The 19069-nt window shown below is 34.2% G+C and overlaps 1 protein-coding gene across 3 annotated transcripts in view; it reads right to left on the bottom strand.

Annotated features, from left to right (window-relative positions):
* Positions 1–1165: 1165 nt before the first annotated feature.
* Positions 1166–19069, bottom strand: part of FAR1 (fatty acyl-CoA reductase 1) — a 57215-nt gene continuing 39311 nt past the window's right edge. For all 3 annotated transcript variants that reach the window (XM_045825307.1, XM_045825306.1, XM_045825308.1), the window contains 3 exons: positions 12059–12188; positions 5642–5769; positions 1166–4122 (listed from right to left, as the gene is read on the bottom strand). In XM_045825307.1, coding sequence (XP_045681263.1) covers positions 3960–4122; positions 5642–5769; positions 12059–12188 — 421 coding nt within the window. In that variant the 3' untranslated portion in view covers positions 1166–3959. The remainder of the gene's footprint in view (positions 4123–5641; positions 5770–12058; positions 12189–19069) is intronic.

Genomic DNA, 19069 nt, shown 5'->3' with positions numbered 1-19069 from the left:
CTACAGGTCAAAGACTATCAAATATTAGCATTTTTATTTGGTTCAAACCTAACATTTTCTAATCACACCTTGCTCACAAAAACTGAAGGCAAACTCTCCAAAGATTTATGAGAGAAAGAGAGAGAAGAGGAGAGGGGCTGAGAGGGGAGGAGAGGGCAGAGGAGGGGGAGGGGAGGGGAGGGGAATGTCTGCCCCTCTCTTCTCTTGTATAAAATTACAGATATTGTCTGTGATCAGTGACAAAAGGAGCAGACACAGATTTATTCATTTGACTTCAAGCCTACAGTAAAGATATTAAACTCATACTTACCACTTTGTTTTTCTAAATAAATTTATTTGAGAGCCATCAACTTGCAAAGGAGCACGTCAAACTTAACTAATGTTACTCAAATTTTTCTTTAATTAAGAAAAACCAAAGAAATTAGTTAACAATTTTGCACAACTATGCTCAATTGACAAAGATGATTTGTTTAAGAATCTTAAGGATAGCAGAGATGTATTTTTAAAAAAAGACAAATTCATTCTAAGACTAGAAAATACTTGAAGATAAAAATATTAATTCAATAGGAAAATATTTCATATTTCTTTATCAGACTATTAATTTAATTAGCCCATTTCTATATCAAATTATGCAGTACACATTTCTGTCTCTAGTCTCCCATGCAAAAAATTAGAGACTTTTTCTCAAAATAGAGCAAGTCAGTGCTACTGGCTTTAAGTCAGGGCTTGGAGTCAGCCCAGAAGAGCAATCTGGCCATTTACACTCACCTGAACCTCAGCCTGATGCTTTCTCCTTTTATATGGTCAAACTCTATTCTTAATGAATGATCCTTACACTTACTCAACAGATAAATTGCTATTAAGTGTATCTAAAAATTAAAATGATATCCAATGTGGAGGAGAGTAGCTGGAGCCTAACAACATCCTGGCATTCTCCTCATCTCAGCAAATACATAAAAATAATACTTTAACAAAAAGTATTCATCCTAACTGTTTTCCCTAAAATGCTATATAAGAAATTTGGGATTAAATGAAATTAGGATACAAGAAGTAATGAGTATACCTGAAAAGAGCTAAGAACTATAAGTGAGGACTGCTTCCTGTAATCCTAACCACATTATCTCACTGGTAATTTCCAGGATAATTATTGTTAAAACACAGTAAGTACTATAATGAAAATATAGGGATTCATTTATTACTTTTTGGTTTACAAACAAAGGCACCCAATAATGCTACTATTTACTTTTTATAGAATCAATTTACATTTAAAACAAAAAGCAAAAAAAAGCCCTGAACCAGTTCCTATAGACAAACACAAAAAAAGAGGGGAGAGGGAGAAGAAATAAGATTTTTTCCTCCCTGCTTCCAAGTTTTATTATACAGATTCAAAAAGCATTTATTTTATGCCATCCTTTTAAGTCAAAGAATGCATTGTCATGCTTTTTTGTGCTGAGTTTTAGGACATATTAATGTTGCCAAGTCAAATTTAAATACAGTCACAATTGACAAATGCATGTGACAGAATTATAAGACTCTAAGTGAATGGGGGAAAAAAACAATGTTTTACAACACAGCTTTGTCTAGTAAGTTATATGAAATATTGAATTTATTTAACTTAATAGGCTATATTGTTAAAAATTGAGTATGTATAGAAATTATAATCAAATTGAACTAAAAGCCATTTCTGGCAAATGACAATCATAAATGATTCCCAAAATCTTTTTAAATTTGAGTTAAGCTTAAAGTCTAGTTAGTGGGGATTAACAACCTATGTGTGCTTTATACTAATTTTAGAACTTTAACTTTTGGAATGACATGTCAATTATTCATTAGCTTTCTCTGGACAACAGAATTCTGTTAAACACACACACAAAATTAATGCAGTGGCCTCAGCACCCTCCCAGATAGCATTTAAGTTAGACTATAAGAACCAGGACACAGTTTAAAAGACATACACCCCAAATGTATTATTTTACATGCCTGTCGAAGTTGTACCTGATTTTTTCAAGATATAAAGACAATTCATCTGATTCTCAGTATATTTGGCCAGAGTATAAAAATCATACAACTGTGAGCATGTATTCAACACATTATGGAAACGTATTTGGGAAGATGGAACACTCAATGAAAAGAGCATCTATACATGGGACACTTTAAATCAAAGGCATTATCATTTATTCCATCTTTAGACACTGTCATGGTCTCTCACACCTTAAACAAGGTATGGTCCTAGGCCAGAGATTTCAGTGTCATTCCAAAGAACTTATATATGTGTTTGTATGCACGCGCACACACACACACACACACACCCATGCTTCTTTTAAAATAATGCTTAGAAATTTTACTACAGAAAAGCTGGCTTCAACATGGAAGCATTTTTTCTTTTTAAGACTACACACCTGCATGTAAGAAGGTGATTTCCTTTATGCTTAGTTTTTTCACAATAACAAAATAAACTTCTTATATGTTACATTTAAATTGACAAAAAAAATTAAGATGTAAAGTTCTATATAACTTTTTGTATTGTGAACTGACCTCATTAAACACATTCAAGATATACTGTTGGTGATTTAAATATAGAACTACTTGATCGGCTAAATTAAAACATGTTATACTGAGCAATCTGTTAAACTACATGTTAAAACAGTAAGGAGAGTTAACTACTATTAAGGTTTAAAGGGAATCATAATGTATCATTAAAATATACATTAATTTTCTTGCTATTACTTGTTTCTATAATGCATCTCTTTTAAAGCTAAAACCACATGCAGAAAAAAAAATAAATTATTATCTTCAAACTAATTCAACAGTTTGCTACTTTATGTGGTATGTAAATAAAATCCTTTATTTAATTTTATACATATTATTTTATGCATTTTATTTTTCTTGAATGAATTCAACTCTTCAGGTCAAAAGTTAGTATGTGTTTACACACATGTGAGAACATTTTCTTAACGCTATGTCTATCTGCAAATATAGTCTTCCATAATAATGCACTTTCAGTTTTCACTGGGAAGACAGCATAAGCCTTTTGAAAGTCTTACTAATAAAATTTATAAAGGAAGGAGAGTACAAGTATGGTGAATCCCTTCCCAACCCCTCATTTACCAAAGTCTCAAGAAATCTTCCAGCTTCAAAACATGAATGACATCTCACACAGGACTGATTTCTATTTGGTTAAAACGTGGACAAGCAAAATGTATTCTTATTTTTGGATGCTAATAGTCTTATTTAATTCATTTTCATTTTCCTTCAAAAAACACATAGCATATATTGTTATGGATTTACAAACCCATTTAGATCCAGCAGGATCTTTAGAATAATATATAGCCTTCTGATTATGAAAGCAACTGATTGCTCATAGAAAAATGATATGCATCAGACCTTTAATCACAAAAAGAAAAATGATAACATATCTTTCATGTCTAGACCACTCAGTAACTTACAGGATGATGTGAAAATAATTTGGCTATAAATTTAACAAAACTTCAGCTAATGAAAAAAAAAATTAAACACTGAAGAATCAAATACCTACCAACTTAGCTAGTATTCCTGTCCAAATAAATGCTTTCCATTGTACTAATTATTAAAATTAGAAGTTCACTATATGTTAAGGCATATTTTAATTAATGTGTTCCAGAATTGCACAGTTATACTGGTCAGTGTTCCCATATCCCCACTTCTACCCTCACCCCACCCCTTTCCCAAGGGATCAAAATATTAAGTAATGGTTTTTGGTGGCTATTGCAGATCTGAGCTGGCATACCACAGTGTGTTCACTAGATTTTTATGAGCATAAACATTAAAATGTTACATAAAATGTACTATAATTTACTCCACACTCTGATCTAAGATGGTTTAATGTCTTGACAAAAGGTGAGATGACTTAAGTACATTTTACATTTTGTGCATTTAGACCACCATATATGCATAGATGTTCTAATGCTAAATTCTTTTCTTCAGTATCTCATAGTGCTGGATGCTCGGAAGTATGACAGAAACTTGTAACACAGACTAACCACAAAGTACCAGATGTTTCTCGCCATTTGTGATCTTGCAATAAAAATGCGCCAGATCAGGATCACAAGGATAGTATTGAAACCATAACGTATGTTCCTCAACCTAAAAGCAAATCAAGAAATGTATTAGGCAATATTTTCTAGAATAAAATATTGTTAAATGGCACATAATGCTCCATTTTTAACATAAAGTTCAAATCCAAATTAATTTGAAATTTATTTAAAAACTATAAATCTTTAAGTTATAAAGTTAGCAAAAGTCACACCTGACTGCCCATACTCTGGACTGCAGTCCATTAAACAATGTATTTCCCCTATTAACAATGAATAACAAGAGCTTTTTTATAACAGTATATGTGAGATGCAAATTTGTTCATTCAGCAACTACTGAACATCCATTTGTGTGCCCAGTACTGTGCTAAGCAGCAAGCACACTGTAAGTAAAACAGACATGTCCCTTACATACTTGGAGCTTTTTCTTCCTAAAAAGGTTTGTTCATTACATACATCATCCTACAGACAAAACAAACATCTCTGTAACATCTGCTTACAAGTTGTCAAACAAGTGAACTTACTCCTCCTATTATAGCTGATAGTTACATGATCACAGACCAATCGGACAAGAACACATTCATGAATGAACATGGCACTAACTCTATATAGGACCACACTTCCATTCTCTAAGTAACATGTGCTTTATCACACTCATGTTTCAAAACAAATTTATGTTTTTAACGGTGTTAGAAAAGAATGCAAACCTTCAGATATGCAGTAATGTTACATACAGTCCATTAACTTCAATAAGTGGTATAAGATAGGACAATATGTGAACAACAGGTATAGACAAAAGAGCTTTGAATTACATGCCAAAAGTCACTATTCTGGTTTGTTTTGCCACTTAATACAATATGACCTAGGCAAACACAACTTCCCTAAACCTTGATTCCTCACCTATACACCTAGGTGCCCTACAAAATCTCATAGAGTTGCAGGCACAAGAATAATAATGTGAAAGTCTTAAAACCTGTCATAAAAATTGTATTACTAAACTACAAATAAAACAGATTAGTATTAAAATTTTAACAGCATTTCTGAATGATAAATTAATAATGATTTTGCCTCTTCTATTTTCTGTGTTTTTTTTTTAAACAATCCACATGTGTTACTTTTATAAGATACGAAGGGAAATAATTATAACTTTTATAAACAAAGAAAAACTCCATGTTAAATGATGTATTACTGAATCTCTTTTCCTTTCAATGATATATCAGATAGGGCAAAAAACCTTTAAATAAATAAATTACCTCCAGTTTAAAATGTATTTTTATTTTCTCCTAATGTCTTTACTTCTTCAGGAGCAATATAACGGAAGATAATACTGATTTTTAAAACTGAATTATACCTGCACATTGTGCTAAGGAAGAGTGTAAGCTGATGAGGATATCAAGTTTCAATAATATTAGGCTAAATCAATACTACCAAAGTTCTAGTCCAAAGGTAAGCACTTTTACCAAATGCAATACATTATTAGCAGTATCTTTCATTCACTATAGCAGCTTACCAAAAAAACTCTACTATTTCATAGGGAAGAAAAGAGGAAATCAAATCCATGTAAAACTTACTTGTTCAGATGTTTTCTAGCTGCAGGGAGGCCAGACATTTCTTCATTCAAAACATATTTCTTAGTTCCCATGCAGTAGTTCTCTATGTACTCTGCCCAATGTAACTGCCGTACATCAATATTAAAGGTCTACATAAACAAAAAAATTATTGGTTACTTGCTTAAATTTTTAACACTAGTCAAAAATTTATGTTTTTTTCTAAAGGCTAATTCCAAAGGACATAATTACAAAATGTTTACCATATTAACTTTTAAAATCTTACTGCTATTTACAAAAAAGTTATTCCTATTCCATACCTTCCATTAAACACAAAAACATCTGAGAAGATAATCTGAAAACTCATGTTAGCATTTAAAGAGCACATGAAGTGTGAGGAAAAAGAAGCCGGCACCATCCAAGAAAAAAACAAATACAAAAGACAAAATCCCATTATCCAAATAGATCTATGTGTTCCTGACTACTTTATACATGTATTAATGCACTGATTTCCAGTTTGTGTCTGCAGTATCTCCTCTCTTCTTGAACATCCTGCATACCTGATAGATTGATTAATTTTCCTAGAGAACAGTACTGACATCAAGAGAAAGGATGTTATAAAGCTGGCTTAGAAGTTTAGACAACAGTAACCAGGCCATCTGCTGAAAAGGGTAGACAAATCTAGAAATAAAAAGCCTTAAAAAATGCTATTTCATGACAAAATAAGAGGGCTGTGCACAACTCAGTGTTCCTCCATACACTTGGATAAACAAATTACTCACTATATACCATCACTTACATAAACACAGTAAGTTCTAGACACCTCCCTCCCAAAAAAGCTACCATAAATCACTCGTTAAAGTAATATCACCTTAAAATGGAGACTTTAGAACATATGAGGAGAACATACATATGTATGATTGATCCCCACAGAAGAGTGAAAAAGAATGCAACAGAAGCGATATCTGAGAAGACTGGCTGGAAATTTTCCCAAAATAATGAGACATCAAGGCACAGATTCAAAACTCACATATACTATATGCACGTACGCACACACGCGCACCCCCCCCCCACCCCGCTAAGCATATCAGAGTGAAACTGTTGAAAGTCAAAGAGAAAAATTTTAGAGGACTTCCAGCCAACACAGAGGCACAGGTAGATATACTGTGCCTCCTCGCACAACCAAAACAAGGACAACAGTAAATTTAAAAACAAAAAATAACCAGAAATGCCAGAAAATCGAACTGTATGGAAGTCCAACAACCAAAGAGTTGAAGAAGAAACATTCATCTAGACAGGTAAGAGGGGCAGAGACAGGCAGCCGGGGGGCGGGGGGGAGGACTTGAGACATGGTGGCAGCCAGAGGACCAAGCAAGGCTGTGGCTTACGGACCAGGCAGTCCCACATTTGGGTGTGGATAAAACTGAAGAAACAACTGGGGAGCCAGACAGACCATGTGACCCGAGGTTCCAGCATGAGGAAATAAAGCCTCAAAACCTCTGACCAAAAAAATCTGTGTGGGTTGAGGCAGCAGGAGAAACTCCCAGCCTCAGAGGAGAGTTCATTGGAGAGACCCACAGGGTCCTAGAACGTACACAAACCCACCCACCCAGGGATCAGCACCAGAAGGGCCCAATTTGCTCATGGGTAGCTGAGGAAGTGACTGCAAGCCCACAGAGAGCTGAGTATTGTTCCCTCTCGGACCCCTCCCCTACATACAGCGCCACAGCATAGTGACAAGGGTTGTCCCACCCTGGAGAATATCTAAGGCTCTGCCCCTTACCATGTATCCAACAAAGCTATCATTTAGAATGGAAGGGCAGATAAAGTGCTTCCCAGATAAGGTAAAGCTAAAGGAGTTCATCATCACCAAGCCCTTGTATGAAACATTAAAGGGACTTATCTAAGAAAAAAGAAGATCAAAAATACAAAGAGTAAAATGTCAACAAACTCACAACTATCAACCACGGAACCAAAAAAAAAAACAAAAACAAAAATGAACTAAGCAAACAACTAGAATAGGAACAGATTCACAGAAATGGAGATCACATGGAGGGTTTTCAGTGAGGAGGGGGAGAGGGAAGAATGGGGGAAAAGGTAGAGGGAATAAGAAGCACAAATGGTACGTACAAAATAGACAGGGGTGGTTACAAATAGTATGGGAAATGGAGAAGCCAAAGAACTTGTATGCATGATCTATGACCAAGAACTAAGTTGGGGGAATGATGGTGGAAGGGGGTGTGCAGGGTGGAGGGGAATAAAGGGGAGAAAAAAATGGGACAACTGTAATAGCATAATCAATATAATATATTTTTTAAGAAAACAAAAGTTTGGAAGTCATCAGAAAAATACCATATACATTACCTCCAAAGGAACAACTAACAGTGGACTGCTCAAAAAAAGCACTGGGAAGCCAAAGACTGTAAGATGCCTTCCCAGTACTCCAAGAAACCAGCTGACACAGAATTCTACACCAACACAAGTATCTTGGAAGAGTACTGATGTTTCCAGAAGAATGAAAACTGAGACGATCTGACATCAGTGGAACACCCACACTAAAGAAATTATGCTGAAGGGCATTCTTTAGGCATAATGAAAATGAATCCAAATTAAAGTCTGAGACAGAGAAGGCAAAAAGAATAAAATGACAATTATGCAGGTAAATGAATCATTCATCTATATGAATACTTATTGCATAGACTGCAATGAGAATAAGTTATGAGGCATATAACACATACAGAATTAAATATGTAAAAACAAGAGCAGATAGTTGGTAGCTCTTCTATTTTCCAGGAAAAGGTGGAATTATCAATATTATACTTGATGCTGATAAGTTAAGGAAAGCTGGTATAATCTCTAGAGTAACCTACTAAAACAGAAAAGGAATATATTTCTATGTAACTAATACAGATGGGAAAATATGAAACTGTAAAACTAACCAAAGAAAGCAAAAAAAGAACTTTAAACAGGAGGGATCAATAGAAAGAACTGAGTCAGATTTAAATCCCAAATTATCAGGAATTATATTATGGATTAAATCCTCCAATTAAGGGTCAAAAATTGTGAGACTTAAAAAATCCATATGCTATTTATAAGAGGAATAACTGAAAGATAAGAATACAGAAAAGTTGTAAGTAAAAAAATGGGGAAAGATACACATTTCTAACAGCATTGTATGAAAATGCCCATTTGCCCAAGGCCCCACCAGAGTATGCTGACAGTCTGCATTTTTTGCAAATCTGCTAAACAATAAATATCTCACTCTAGTCTTAATTTGTATTTCCCTTTTCATGAGTGATATTGATATATTTTCACATGGTTAAGAATCATTTATGAATTATTTTTCTGTAGACTGTTCATTTCTCTACCCCTTTTTCAATAGGATTATTGACATTTTGGTTATTTCTATACAACATTTTCATGTAATATGAAATGCACTGAGATACCATGACACACCACTAAAGTGGCTAAAATTAAAAATTAAAATGCCAAATGTTGGGGAGGATGCAGATTAACAAGAAGTCTCGTACACTGCCACTTGGAAGGTAAATTAACACAACCACTTTTGAAAACTGGTGTTATCTACTAAATTGAACATACAAATACCCTTTGATTCATCTATTCTATTCTTAGATATATATCCTACACAAATGTGTGCATATAGTTCACAGAATTACCTGCAATAACCAAAAACTGAAAATAACTCAAATGTCTATCAACAAAAGAATTTTAAAAAATACTGTATACCATTTGTGTAAAGTCAAAAATGGATAAAACAGTATTAGAATTCAAGACAAATTAGGAGAGACGAGGTAATGATTGCAGGAGTTATGAGGGGATTCTTTTCTGCAGTTAATGTCTATTTTTTCTAGGTATTAATTTTCTTCAGGTTATTAATTTTCTAATCACCCATTGAGCAGTATACATTGTACAGTAAAATGCAGGATGGGAGGGCAAAGGGGTGGTGGAGGAAAGTATGGAATCAGCAGAAGCCATAAATCTTTCAACACAGAAATGGGTAGAGGAACAGCTCACTTGAGAACTTCTGCTATGCAGAACCAGCAGAATGGTTATCTGCACTATCCAATACATTATCCACAAGAAGCCACACCACCTCGTGGACACTTGAAATGTGGCTAGCCCCGGAACTGACATTGCTGTGAAGTGTAAAATGCACACTGACTTTTGAAGGTTCAGTGTGAAAACTACAAACTCAAATATCCTTTAAATAATTTTTAAAATTTTAAGTAACTTTTACATTTCTGCTCAAATTATACATTGTTATGGATATAATGGGTTAAATAAAACATATTATTTTTTAAAAGTTTTAAGTGGGAAGAGAAAGGAAGCTGGTATTGAAAAGATTTTTTTAAAAATCTCCTTTGAGACACTGTAATCATGAGCCAGCCCTAGAGTCTATTTAAGGCCTGTATTTACCTGAGTTATGCTAAAAATCTAATAGATATTTTAAAATCGTCTTGGCTTGTTAATACTACCTAGCTTGTTACTGCTAACAGTCACTAGGCTATTGGTGGGAGCATAGGTAAATCCTTATTGGAAAACTGCAATTTCAATGTAGGCCTCAAAAAATTCCCATAAAAATCTTTAAGGAATATGAATTTACAAACACCAATAAAAAACAAAGAAACAAGGTGTCATGAGTAAGACCAGGCTTAAACAGATAAAAGATCAGAGACTGCCCTGCCTGTAGAAGTTTGAATGATCTGAAATCCAATTTAGAACAATGTTTAAGATGTTTCCAGAAAAAAATTCTAAAGATTATTTAAGAAATGTCTGTAAGATTTAAAATATAAGTTGAACTTCTAAAAATAAAAATAACATTCAACTGGGTGGTTTAGACACAGCTGACAGACTGCCACAGAACTTTAATAAATAATCTAGATTTCGGGCCAGAAACAAAAAGATACAAAATATAAAATTAAAGGTATAAGACCCAGAGCAATGATCTAATATACACTAAAATTTCACAAGATAAGAAACAATGGTTAAGTATTTTCCTGAATTGCTAAAACACACCAAACTTCAGATCTAGGAAGACCAACCAAAACAAGATAAAAATTTTTAACAGTCTTTTCTTTTTCCTTTATGTTATTGTTGTTCAAGTACAGTTGTCTGTACTTCCCCCCTACCCCAGCCATCCCCACCTCCCTCCCCATTTCACTCCCCCCTTGGCTTTGTCCATGTGTCCTTTATGGTTTCAAATCAAGATAAATTTTTAAAAATTACACCCACATTCATAGTAAAACTGCAGAACATTAAGCACAGAGAAAATCTCTTGAAAAAGAGCTAGGATTGACAGATCATCTGAAAGGCAGCAGCAATTTAGACTGACTTTTCAACAGCAATAACATAAGACAGAATATGAAAAGAAAATTACCTTTAATGCTTAAATCATGTTACAAAAACAAGGGTAAAAACACGTCATACAATCAAAAACCTAGAGTTCACTATTAACAGACACCCTGCTAAATCATATTCTGTTACTCTGGGTATATACATATATATTTTAAGATTTTATTTTTTTTTATTTTTCAGAGAGGGGAAGGGAAGGAGAAAGGGAGAAAAACATCAATGTGTGGTTGCCTCTCAGGTGCCCCCCACTGGGGACCTGGCCCACAACCCAGGCACGTGTCCTGACTAGGAATTGAACCAGCCACCCTTTGGTTTGCAGGCCTGTGCGCAATCCACTGAGCTACACCAGCCAGGGCTACTCTGGGAATATTCTCAAGGCAGAAAGAAAATGATCCGAAAGAGAAGATCTGACAGCAAATACATTGGTAACCATGTAGTTAAGTCTAAATAAAACTGAACAAAAATAATCATTCAATAGATAACTAATGTATAACCATATAACCTAATGGAGGTTGTAATCACAGCTAAAACATTTTAAGGTCCTGAATATCACTGAGGAAGACGCTACAGAAATTGCTTAATTTAGATTTTGTTAGGTATGCACATTAAAATATCTAAGGTAAACTCAAAAAGAACACACAAAAAGTTAAAGTTTCAAATTAACAGAACTGTGGAATGATAAAAAGTGAAAGTGTACACAAAAAATAATTTCTGAGAAGAGGTTTTTCTCAAAACTCAAAACAAAGTATTTGGGGGGAAATGCTAAAGAAGCTAACATTCTCTTTCAACCTGACATTAAAATAAATAAGAAAAAAATGGACATTTCAATCATACTTTAAAAACAGCTCTGCCACAGCCAAATACTTGCACATTATAAATTCTAAGGTAAAGGAATTTTATTTCATCACCAACAATTATGAATGAAGTTCTTAATGAAAGACTATAAAAAGATCAATGACTTTCTTGTTGCATAATGGTTGTGAAAAATATGCAATTACTTCTCAGCTTGCAGATGACTGTCTAATTAGTAAGCTACTTATTTACTAATATAAACCAGAAAATACTTGCCTTTTTATCTTCAGGATTTAGTTGATTCATTAACATAATAACATTGTCAGTATTCCAAACCCAAGAATTACTTGTGAAATATTCAAGAAACACCATAGCTTTGTGAAGACGAGTTATTGTTTTCATCATCCTGTATTATAAGAAAATGAGATTCATATTTTGTATAGATTAGAAAAAAATGTCATCACCACCTGTGACATCAGTTTCTAAACTGGAACATTAACAGTAAAATCATAATACATCATTCAACAAATGTACCAAACTGACAGGTAATGAGAATATTTCTGTATTTGGAAAAATATTTCATAAACACAAAATCTGAAAATATTTTTAAGCAATGGTAAATGAATTTAATACCACCTTAATACAGGTCTTTTGATATATGGAATTAATTTTGAAAGAAAATACAATGCTTTAAGATCAATTTTCTTAAACCACATTGTACTAAAATTTTCTGTGAATTTGTAACATTGTATTACATTATACAGAAATATTCATTCTTTCTATCTGTATACATATTAAGTAACTTTCCTTTCACACTGACAAAGATGACTCTTGATACTCTGGTTGTGTCATGAAATCAATGACTCATGCTGAAAACTTTCTGAAATATTTACTCATTTTCCCAAATCCCCAATATTCATCCTTATAGATGAATAATAGAAATAAGGGCACCTGATACTATTTTGTTTCTTTTTGAAAGGGTGAAGGGCCTTAATCTTTCAATTTGTCATTTTATATATTGCTGCTCACTGTAAGCCATTGATATCATAACACTAACCTGAGCAGTAATATCCATGTAATCATTACCTATGATAAGTAGCTAAAGGGGAGGAATTTTTTGATAATGAAGCACACACCAGAAACTCCTCACCTCTGATAAACAGAAAAGTAATTTGTGAAGAAATACTCCCCGCAAAACCCTCAATTTATAGTCCCCCATTATGGACTAGCATTATATGCAATTTAGAGAGTCCTGAAATCAAGAACTTTAGAAACAGAGAAAAATCAGAATATTAGAAATGGGGGAGGGGGGAGTCAAATTAGTAACATAGTTAGTTAAGCAATTCTTTTGACATATTCAGTACATTTAGAAAGATACCCTGAATTCAGAATATTGAGAAAAATGAGGTAACATAGACTATGTAAAAAAAAACCCCTGTAGTTTATATAAGAAAGCAAGTACAAAACAAAACCTCCATTAAACATGAAAAGAATTATTGGGTCTCAAAAGGCTTTATTTGAACAAAAACAGTTCATATGGACAGAAAGCCTTGGTGGAAAGAAATTAGACATGCTACTTTTAGAAAAGAGATTAAACAATTTTTTCTAAAACAATGACAAAAACATGTAAGAAATTTGTGATTAAATCAATATCAAATGTCACAGCCAGTATAGTAGAAATTAATCACACATATACACATATTTGGCTAGCATGGCTTTCCAACATACATCTTATTTAAAAGTTTTTCTTTTTAACTCCTTTTTCACTGACAATTCTCACCTAGTCTTCAGATTCAGTCATGTGACAGAACTACCCTAAAACCAATCACTGTTTCAGCCATTCAAAAATAATTACAGTAAAAAATTAGAGTAGGAAAAGGAAATTTTAAAGGTCACATATGTGTCAAGTTCACAGACTACCAAACCTAAGGAATATAAAAAGAAACAAAACTTTGCACTGTCATTCTTTGGTTAAACATGACATAGGAACAAATGCCTGGGATGATATTGCCATATACTTGTATATTTAAGTATTTACTTATTCTTTATTTTGGTAACCCACAAAAATAATCAATCACAATCCTTTAAAGTAGGGCAAGATCTTAGTGGTCATCCAGCCCATGGTTTCTCAACCTCATCACCAGAGACATTTTGTGCCAGATAATTCTTTGTGGTGAGGGCTGTCCTGCTCATTCTAAGATACTTGACATCACTGTTGGTCTCTACTAACTCAATGCCAGTAGCATTTCCCCAAGTTGTTGTGGTAACTAAAAATACTCCAAATATTGTCAAATGTCCCCTGACTAAGGGGGCCAAAATTGTCCCCTGTTGAGAACCACACAAATATTAGGGCCAAAGAATTTAAACTAGAAAAAAGTTAAGCTAAATAACTGAAAAAACAAAACCATGGAATGATTTTTTAATGTCATTTTTAACAGTGATGAAATATCTACTATATTTTAAGAACTGGAGTAATTTATACTACTTCTACATGTACTATCATGCATCCTAGTCCCTAAAGAGTATTACCCAGGAATCTGTATGATGCATACGAGTCGTACTTACAAATTTACAATTATATCAATATATAAGCAAGTCAGATTTTTTTCTAGCTGACAGAATAAAGTAAATGAGTGAAATGGACACCATGAATGATTGACATTAGTTTAATGTAGAAGTAGGCATTATACTAAGACCCCAATATAAGGTATAAAGCCCAGTACCTTGCTCAGTAAATATCGGAACAAATTAAGTAATATAAATTGTACAACTTTGTATTTAACATTTATAAAGTTGACTAAATAAAAAACCTTTATATCTCTTTTTGCTTTTAGACTATAAACTCCCAGAGGTCAAAGATAATTCTTGATTTGAAAACCTCACACAGAACAAACCTCAGATAAGATTCTTTATTTGATGTTTCCTATTTGGAGTATATTTTAATTTCAAAGGTGGCTACAATATTATCTCCCATTCTACATGCTCACCCATAACATCACCTTGACTATCTTTCCCATCGAAAAGTGAAAGTAACTTATACCCAATAGAATGAGGTAGAAATGACACTGTGATTTTCAAGGGTAGGTAAGAAAAAGTGAAAGAGCTTTCTGCCTTGCTTGCTGTAACACTCACCCTTGAAGCCTTCAGTAGCCATGTATGCTGTCCAACTTCCCTAGAGGGTGTAACATTGTGAGGAAGCCCAAACTAGGCCATGTGGAGAGAGCACATGGAGAGGCTCTGAGGTGACATGAAGAGAAAAAGATACTGGGCCACCCCAGCTGCTCCCTTCTTCTCCTTTTCCCCTCCCTCCAGTGTACTTTCTCCAGTTCCTATCTGACTACAAACACTTGAAAGACTCTGGGACAGAACCACACAACCAAATCCTTCTAGAATTCCTGACCCACAGAAATCATAAGAGATAAAGAAAATGATAGTTGTTTTAAGATATTAAGTTTGAGGTGATTTGCCATGCAACACAGATAAAAGGAACAGATCTTAGTACTGGGAGTGTGGGGATGCTATAATAAAAATCTAAAACATGTAGTGTTGGCTTTAGGATCAGGTGGTAGACAGAATCTAAAAGGTTCTTGAGGAGACTACTGGTGAAACCCAGAAGGACCAAGAAAAGAATTTTAGTGGTATTCTTAAAGGGCTTTAATGAACCTGTTGGTACGGCCTTAAAGAAAATTGACATGGGAGGGAAGTGGGGAGGGATGGGTGGGTGGGCTGGAATGGGAGTAAAAGGGAGAAAACTGTACATGAACAATGATTAAAATGAAATAAAAAAAAAAAGAAGTGATTTCCCATGGAAAAAAGAAAGAAAATTGACAAAAATATTGTAGGGAGTCAGAAGAACAAAACTGTCACTTGTGGTAACATGAAAAACAGAAACTGCACTAACTTGATGATCTAGCCTAAAAGATTTCCTCAAAGAGGATGAAGATGATCTTTAAAAGTTGAACTATTTGTCTAAGTGGAATTTAGAGACAATGTAAAACATCAGCCGGGAATTCTTTTAGAAAGTGTCTTCTGTGCATAGGTCTAATCCATAACACAGATGTAAGATTTTGGTCAAGACCTCAAAAAGATCTAAGGTAGTACCTGAGGAAAACAGATAGAAGAAATAAAGTGGAATCACTATAGTCAAGCTGCTAAATTACTAAAATCAACTATGCTGAGCCATGAAGAAACAATACTATTCCTGTTTTAACTAGTCTGGTAACTTCAACTTTGAACTTTTCAGTCCTGTGTCAATGCCTGGATATACATAAATTTATTGTGTGTAACTACATGGATATATACCAGACCTCCAGACAACCCTCTGATAACCCCGTAAAGGACTCACATACATCCAGAGCACAGGACATCCACCTGACATCCATTATCCATATGACTGGATATAACCAGACCTCCTCACACTCATCCTCCAGATTCCAGACCAACCAATGTCTGACAAATAACTGTCCTGGTCCAATCCCAGGACTGCAGGACCGATTCTTCTCAACAATGTACTTTTTACTATAAAATCTCTTAACTTTCCTTTCTTCTTCAGAATATTTTCAGTATTGCCTAGTTGTTTCCAGTTTGTAAACCCTAAAACCCCTGAATAAGTCTTTATCATTTATTTCTAGCCAAAGTCTCCAGACTCTGAATTCTTTCAAAAAAAACCTCATAGAACCTTTCAAACAAAAGGCTTACTCCAGATCCTAAAGAAATGTCTCACAGAAACCCTACTGTTGCTCTGGCTGGTGTAGCTCAGTGGATTGAGCACAGGCTGCAAACCAAAGGGTCTCCAGTTGAATTCCCAGTCAGGGCACATGCCTGGGTTGAAGGTCAGGCCCCCAGTGGGGGCCACGTGAGAGGCAACCACACACTGATGTTTCTCTCTTTCTCCCTCCTTTCCCCTCTCTCTTAAAATAAATAAACAAAATCTTAAAAAACAAATAAAAAAAAAAAGAAGCCAACTATTTAAAAGGCAGGATCTAAGAGTCTAGTCTAAGGATCTAAGAGACAAGAATCTAAGATCTAAGGGTGTTATCCCATAAGTAATCTCATAAAGAACCCAAGACAAAGAAGGACATGTCTCAAAGAGATCTATGGGTATGGCTTTGGTCTAATGGAAACTGTTTTAAAATGAATACCTGGGAAACCTAGAGTTTTAAAAGGAATCATATCAAGAAGTCTTACTGGCCTAATGGATAAGGCACTGGCCTCCTAAAATGAATCATTTCAGCTTACACTTAAAGGGACAGGACAGTACAAAATGGAAAGAGGCCTCTGGATCAAGGATTAACCAGAGCCTTAGAGCCAATCCACCTGCTGGTGTAAATAAAGTTTTACTGGAACACAGTCATGCTTATTCAATCACATACTGTCTATGGATGTCAAGCTGAGTAATTGCAAGGTGAAGTCTACAATTAAGAGCAGAGTTAAGTAGTTGCAACAGAAACCATACAGCCCTTTAAAGAAGCTGATCCCTGCGCCCTGGGGACTCCAGCCTTTTCTGGGCAGGAATTAGGTTAAGAAGTCTACTTAGTTACCATCACAAGTTGAGAGGAAATACATTAAAAGAACTAATAAAATCACTGCTGCTGTTTTAAGCCACTCAATTTGAGATGATTTGTTATGAGGCAACATCTAACATAAATTATTTAATCAAGTTTGGTTACTCACTCATTTTTTAAGTTTACTAAGCATCCCCCCCTTTTTTTCTGTAAGGCATTGTGATATATTTATATTTAACCTGTTTTCCTTTTTTGATCTAGTTTTGACTTTTTGGTTCTAAGTTACAACTTTACTAATATCAAGAAAACATGCACTGCCATCACTCATAAATTTACAGCTGTTTTTTAGCCACAAAGAATGTTGCTAGGGACAAATATTGTACTTTTCAGATCATTCTAGAAAACCTGAAAATAACCTGCATATATTGGTGATCTTTTTTCCATTAAGCATTTCTTTACTAAAGTTCTTCAACAACCCTCACATTCAATACTACACATATAGAGTTAAGAAACATAATGTACAACTGAATCAACAGAAAATCCCTCCAAGTAACTCAGGTCCTTGATACACTATAAATGGTAGATATCTGACTTTTATTTTTTGAGCAGTTGATGGAAGTTCCAGAACCAGCATCTTCTTTATACATGAATATTCAAATCCTGAACTCCCCAATTAAAGAGCCCACTGTAATGTCAATGTAGTTAAAAACTATTTTATGAGACATTTCATTATAATTGTGGTAAAAACAGGAGGGCTTTATGTAAGTTTGTGGGGTTTTAATAAAAAAATAAAAGAAAGCAAAAAGGCTATATCAACTGTAAGAAAGTAGAAAGTTTTTGATTTGTTAACTTTTTAAAAAAATACTATATTTTCAACTTAGAAATTAGTCAAAAACTATAACATATTATAAGCTGAATGGGCAACTGAGATAATTCAAGCAATTAATTTTCTAGAAGCATCCTATGTTTTTCATATAAAACTGCAGAGTCTACTTAAAACAAAACATTTTACCCATAATCCCCTATAAAACTACCCCTATATTTTTAAGGGGAAGTTGATAAGGGCTCAATTTCAGCTTATAATAACAATGACAACCTTGATGTTGGACATTTCTAATTAGTATTTTGGAGGATCAATAAGCTGAGATCCATACTTAGCCCCCTCAAATATCCCCAATTTCTAAGAAATGTCCTAGCATCCTGATTGTGATTAATCAGGTTAGTAATTCTAAAAGTAAAGCTCATGCTAGCGACTTTTTGTCTCTCCAGCAAGCTTCCACCACCTTACCAATATATAGTGTATTTATTTCTATTCTTCTTACCACGGTTTCTGACCTGTCAACCTGAGTGCAAGATCGGTCAATAATGCAGGTAGTATATGTTTAACACCCTTCCAATAATGAAGAAGTAAGTTGTTGGAATAAAAGTTAATTTGGGGGTGCCTGTATACTTTGTTTAAAGGATTCATCTTGAAGGAATGAGCTAGGTAACATCCTGTAGGAAAAATAAGCATCAAAGCATTTTGAATGTTATGTTATTCAGCAAAAAATACCTAAAGTTAGACCTAGAATTCAGCACATGACAATAATTTATCATCCAAAATTTAGAATAAATTAGTGAATCATAACACTACCTTTGCTTTTCTGACAAAGTCTTAAATTCAAGAGTCTTCTCATTCATAAAAGGCCATTAAGCCTTGTCATAAGCATAAACAAATAGAGAGTTAATATGCATTTTAGTGTAAGCACGGGTTGTTTAACAGTCAGAGGAACAGATAAGACAG

Source organism: Phyllostomus hastatus, unplaced genomic scaffold, assembly GCF_019186645.2.
Source record: "Phyllostomus hastatus isolate PE091 unplaced genomic scaffold, TTU_PhHast_1.1 phas_scaffold_585, whole genome shotgun sequence".
In the NCBI taxonomy this organism is placed as follows: domain Eukaryota; kingdom Metazoa; phylum Chordata; class Mammalia; order Chiroptera; family Phyllostomidae; genus Phyllostomus; species Phyllostomus hastatus.
The sequence above is the reverse complement of the archived record's forward strand: the minus strand, read 5'-3'. Positions and strand labels throughout refer to the sequence as shown.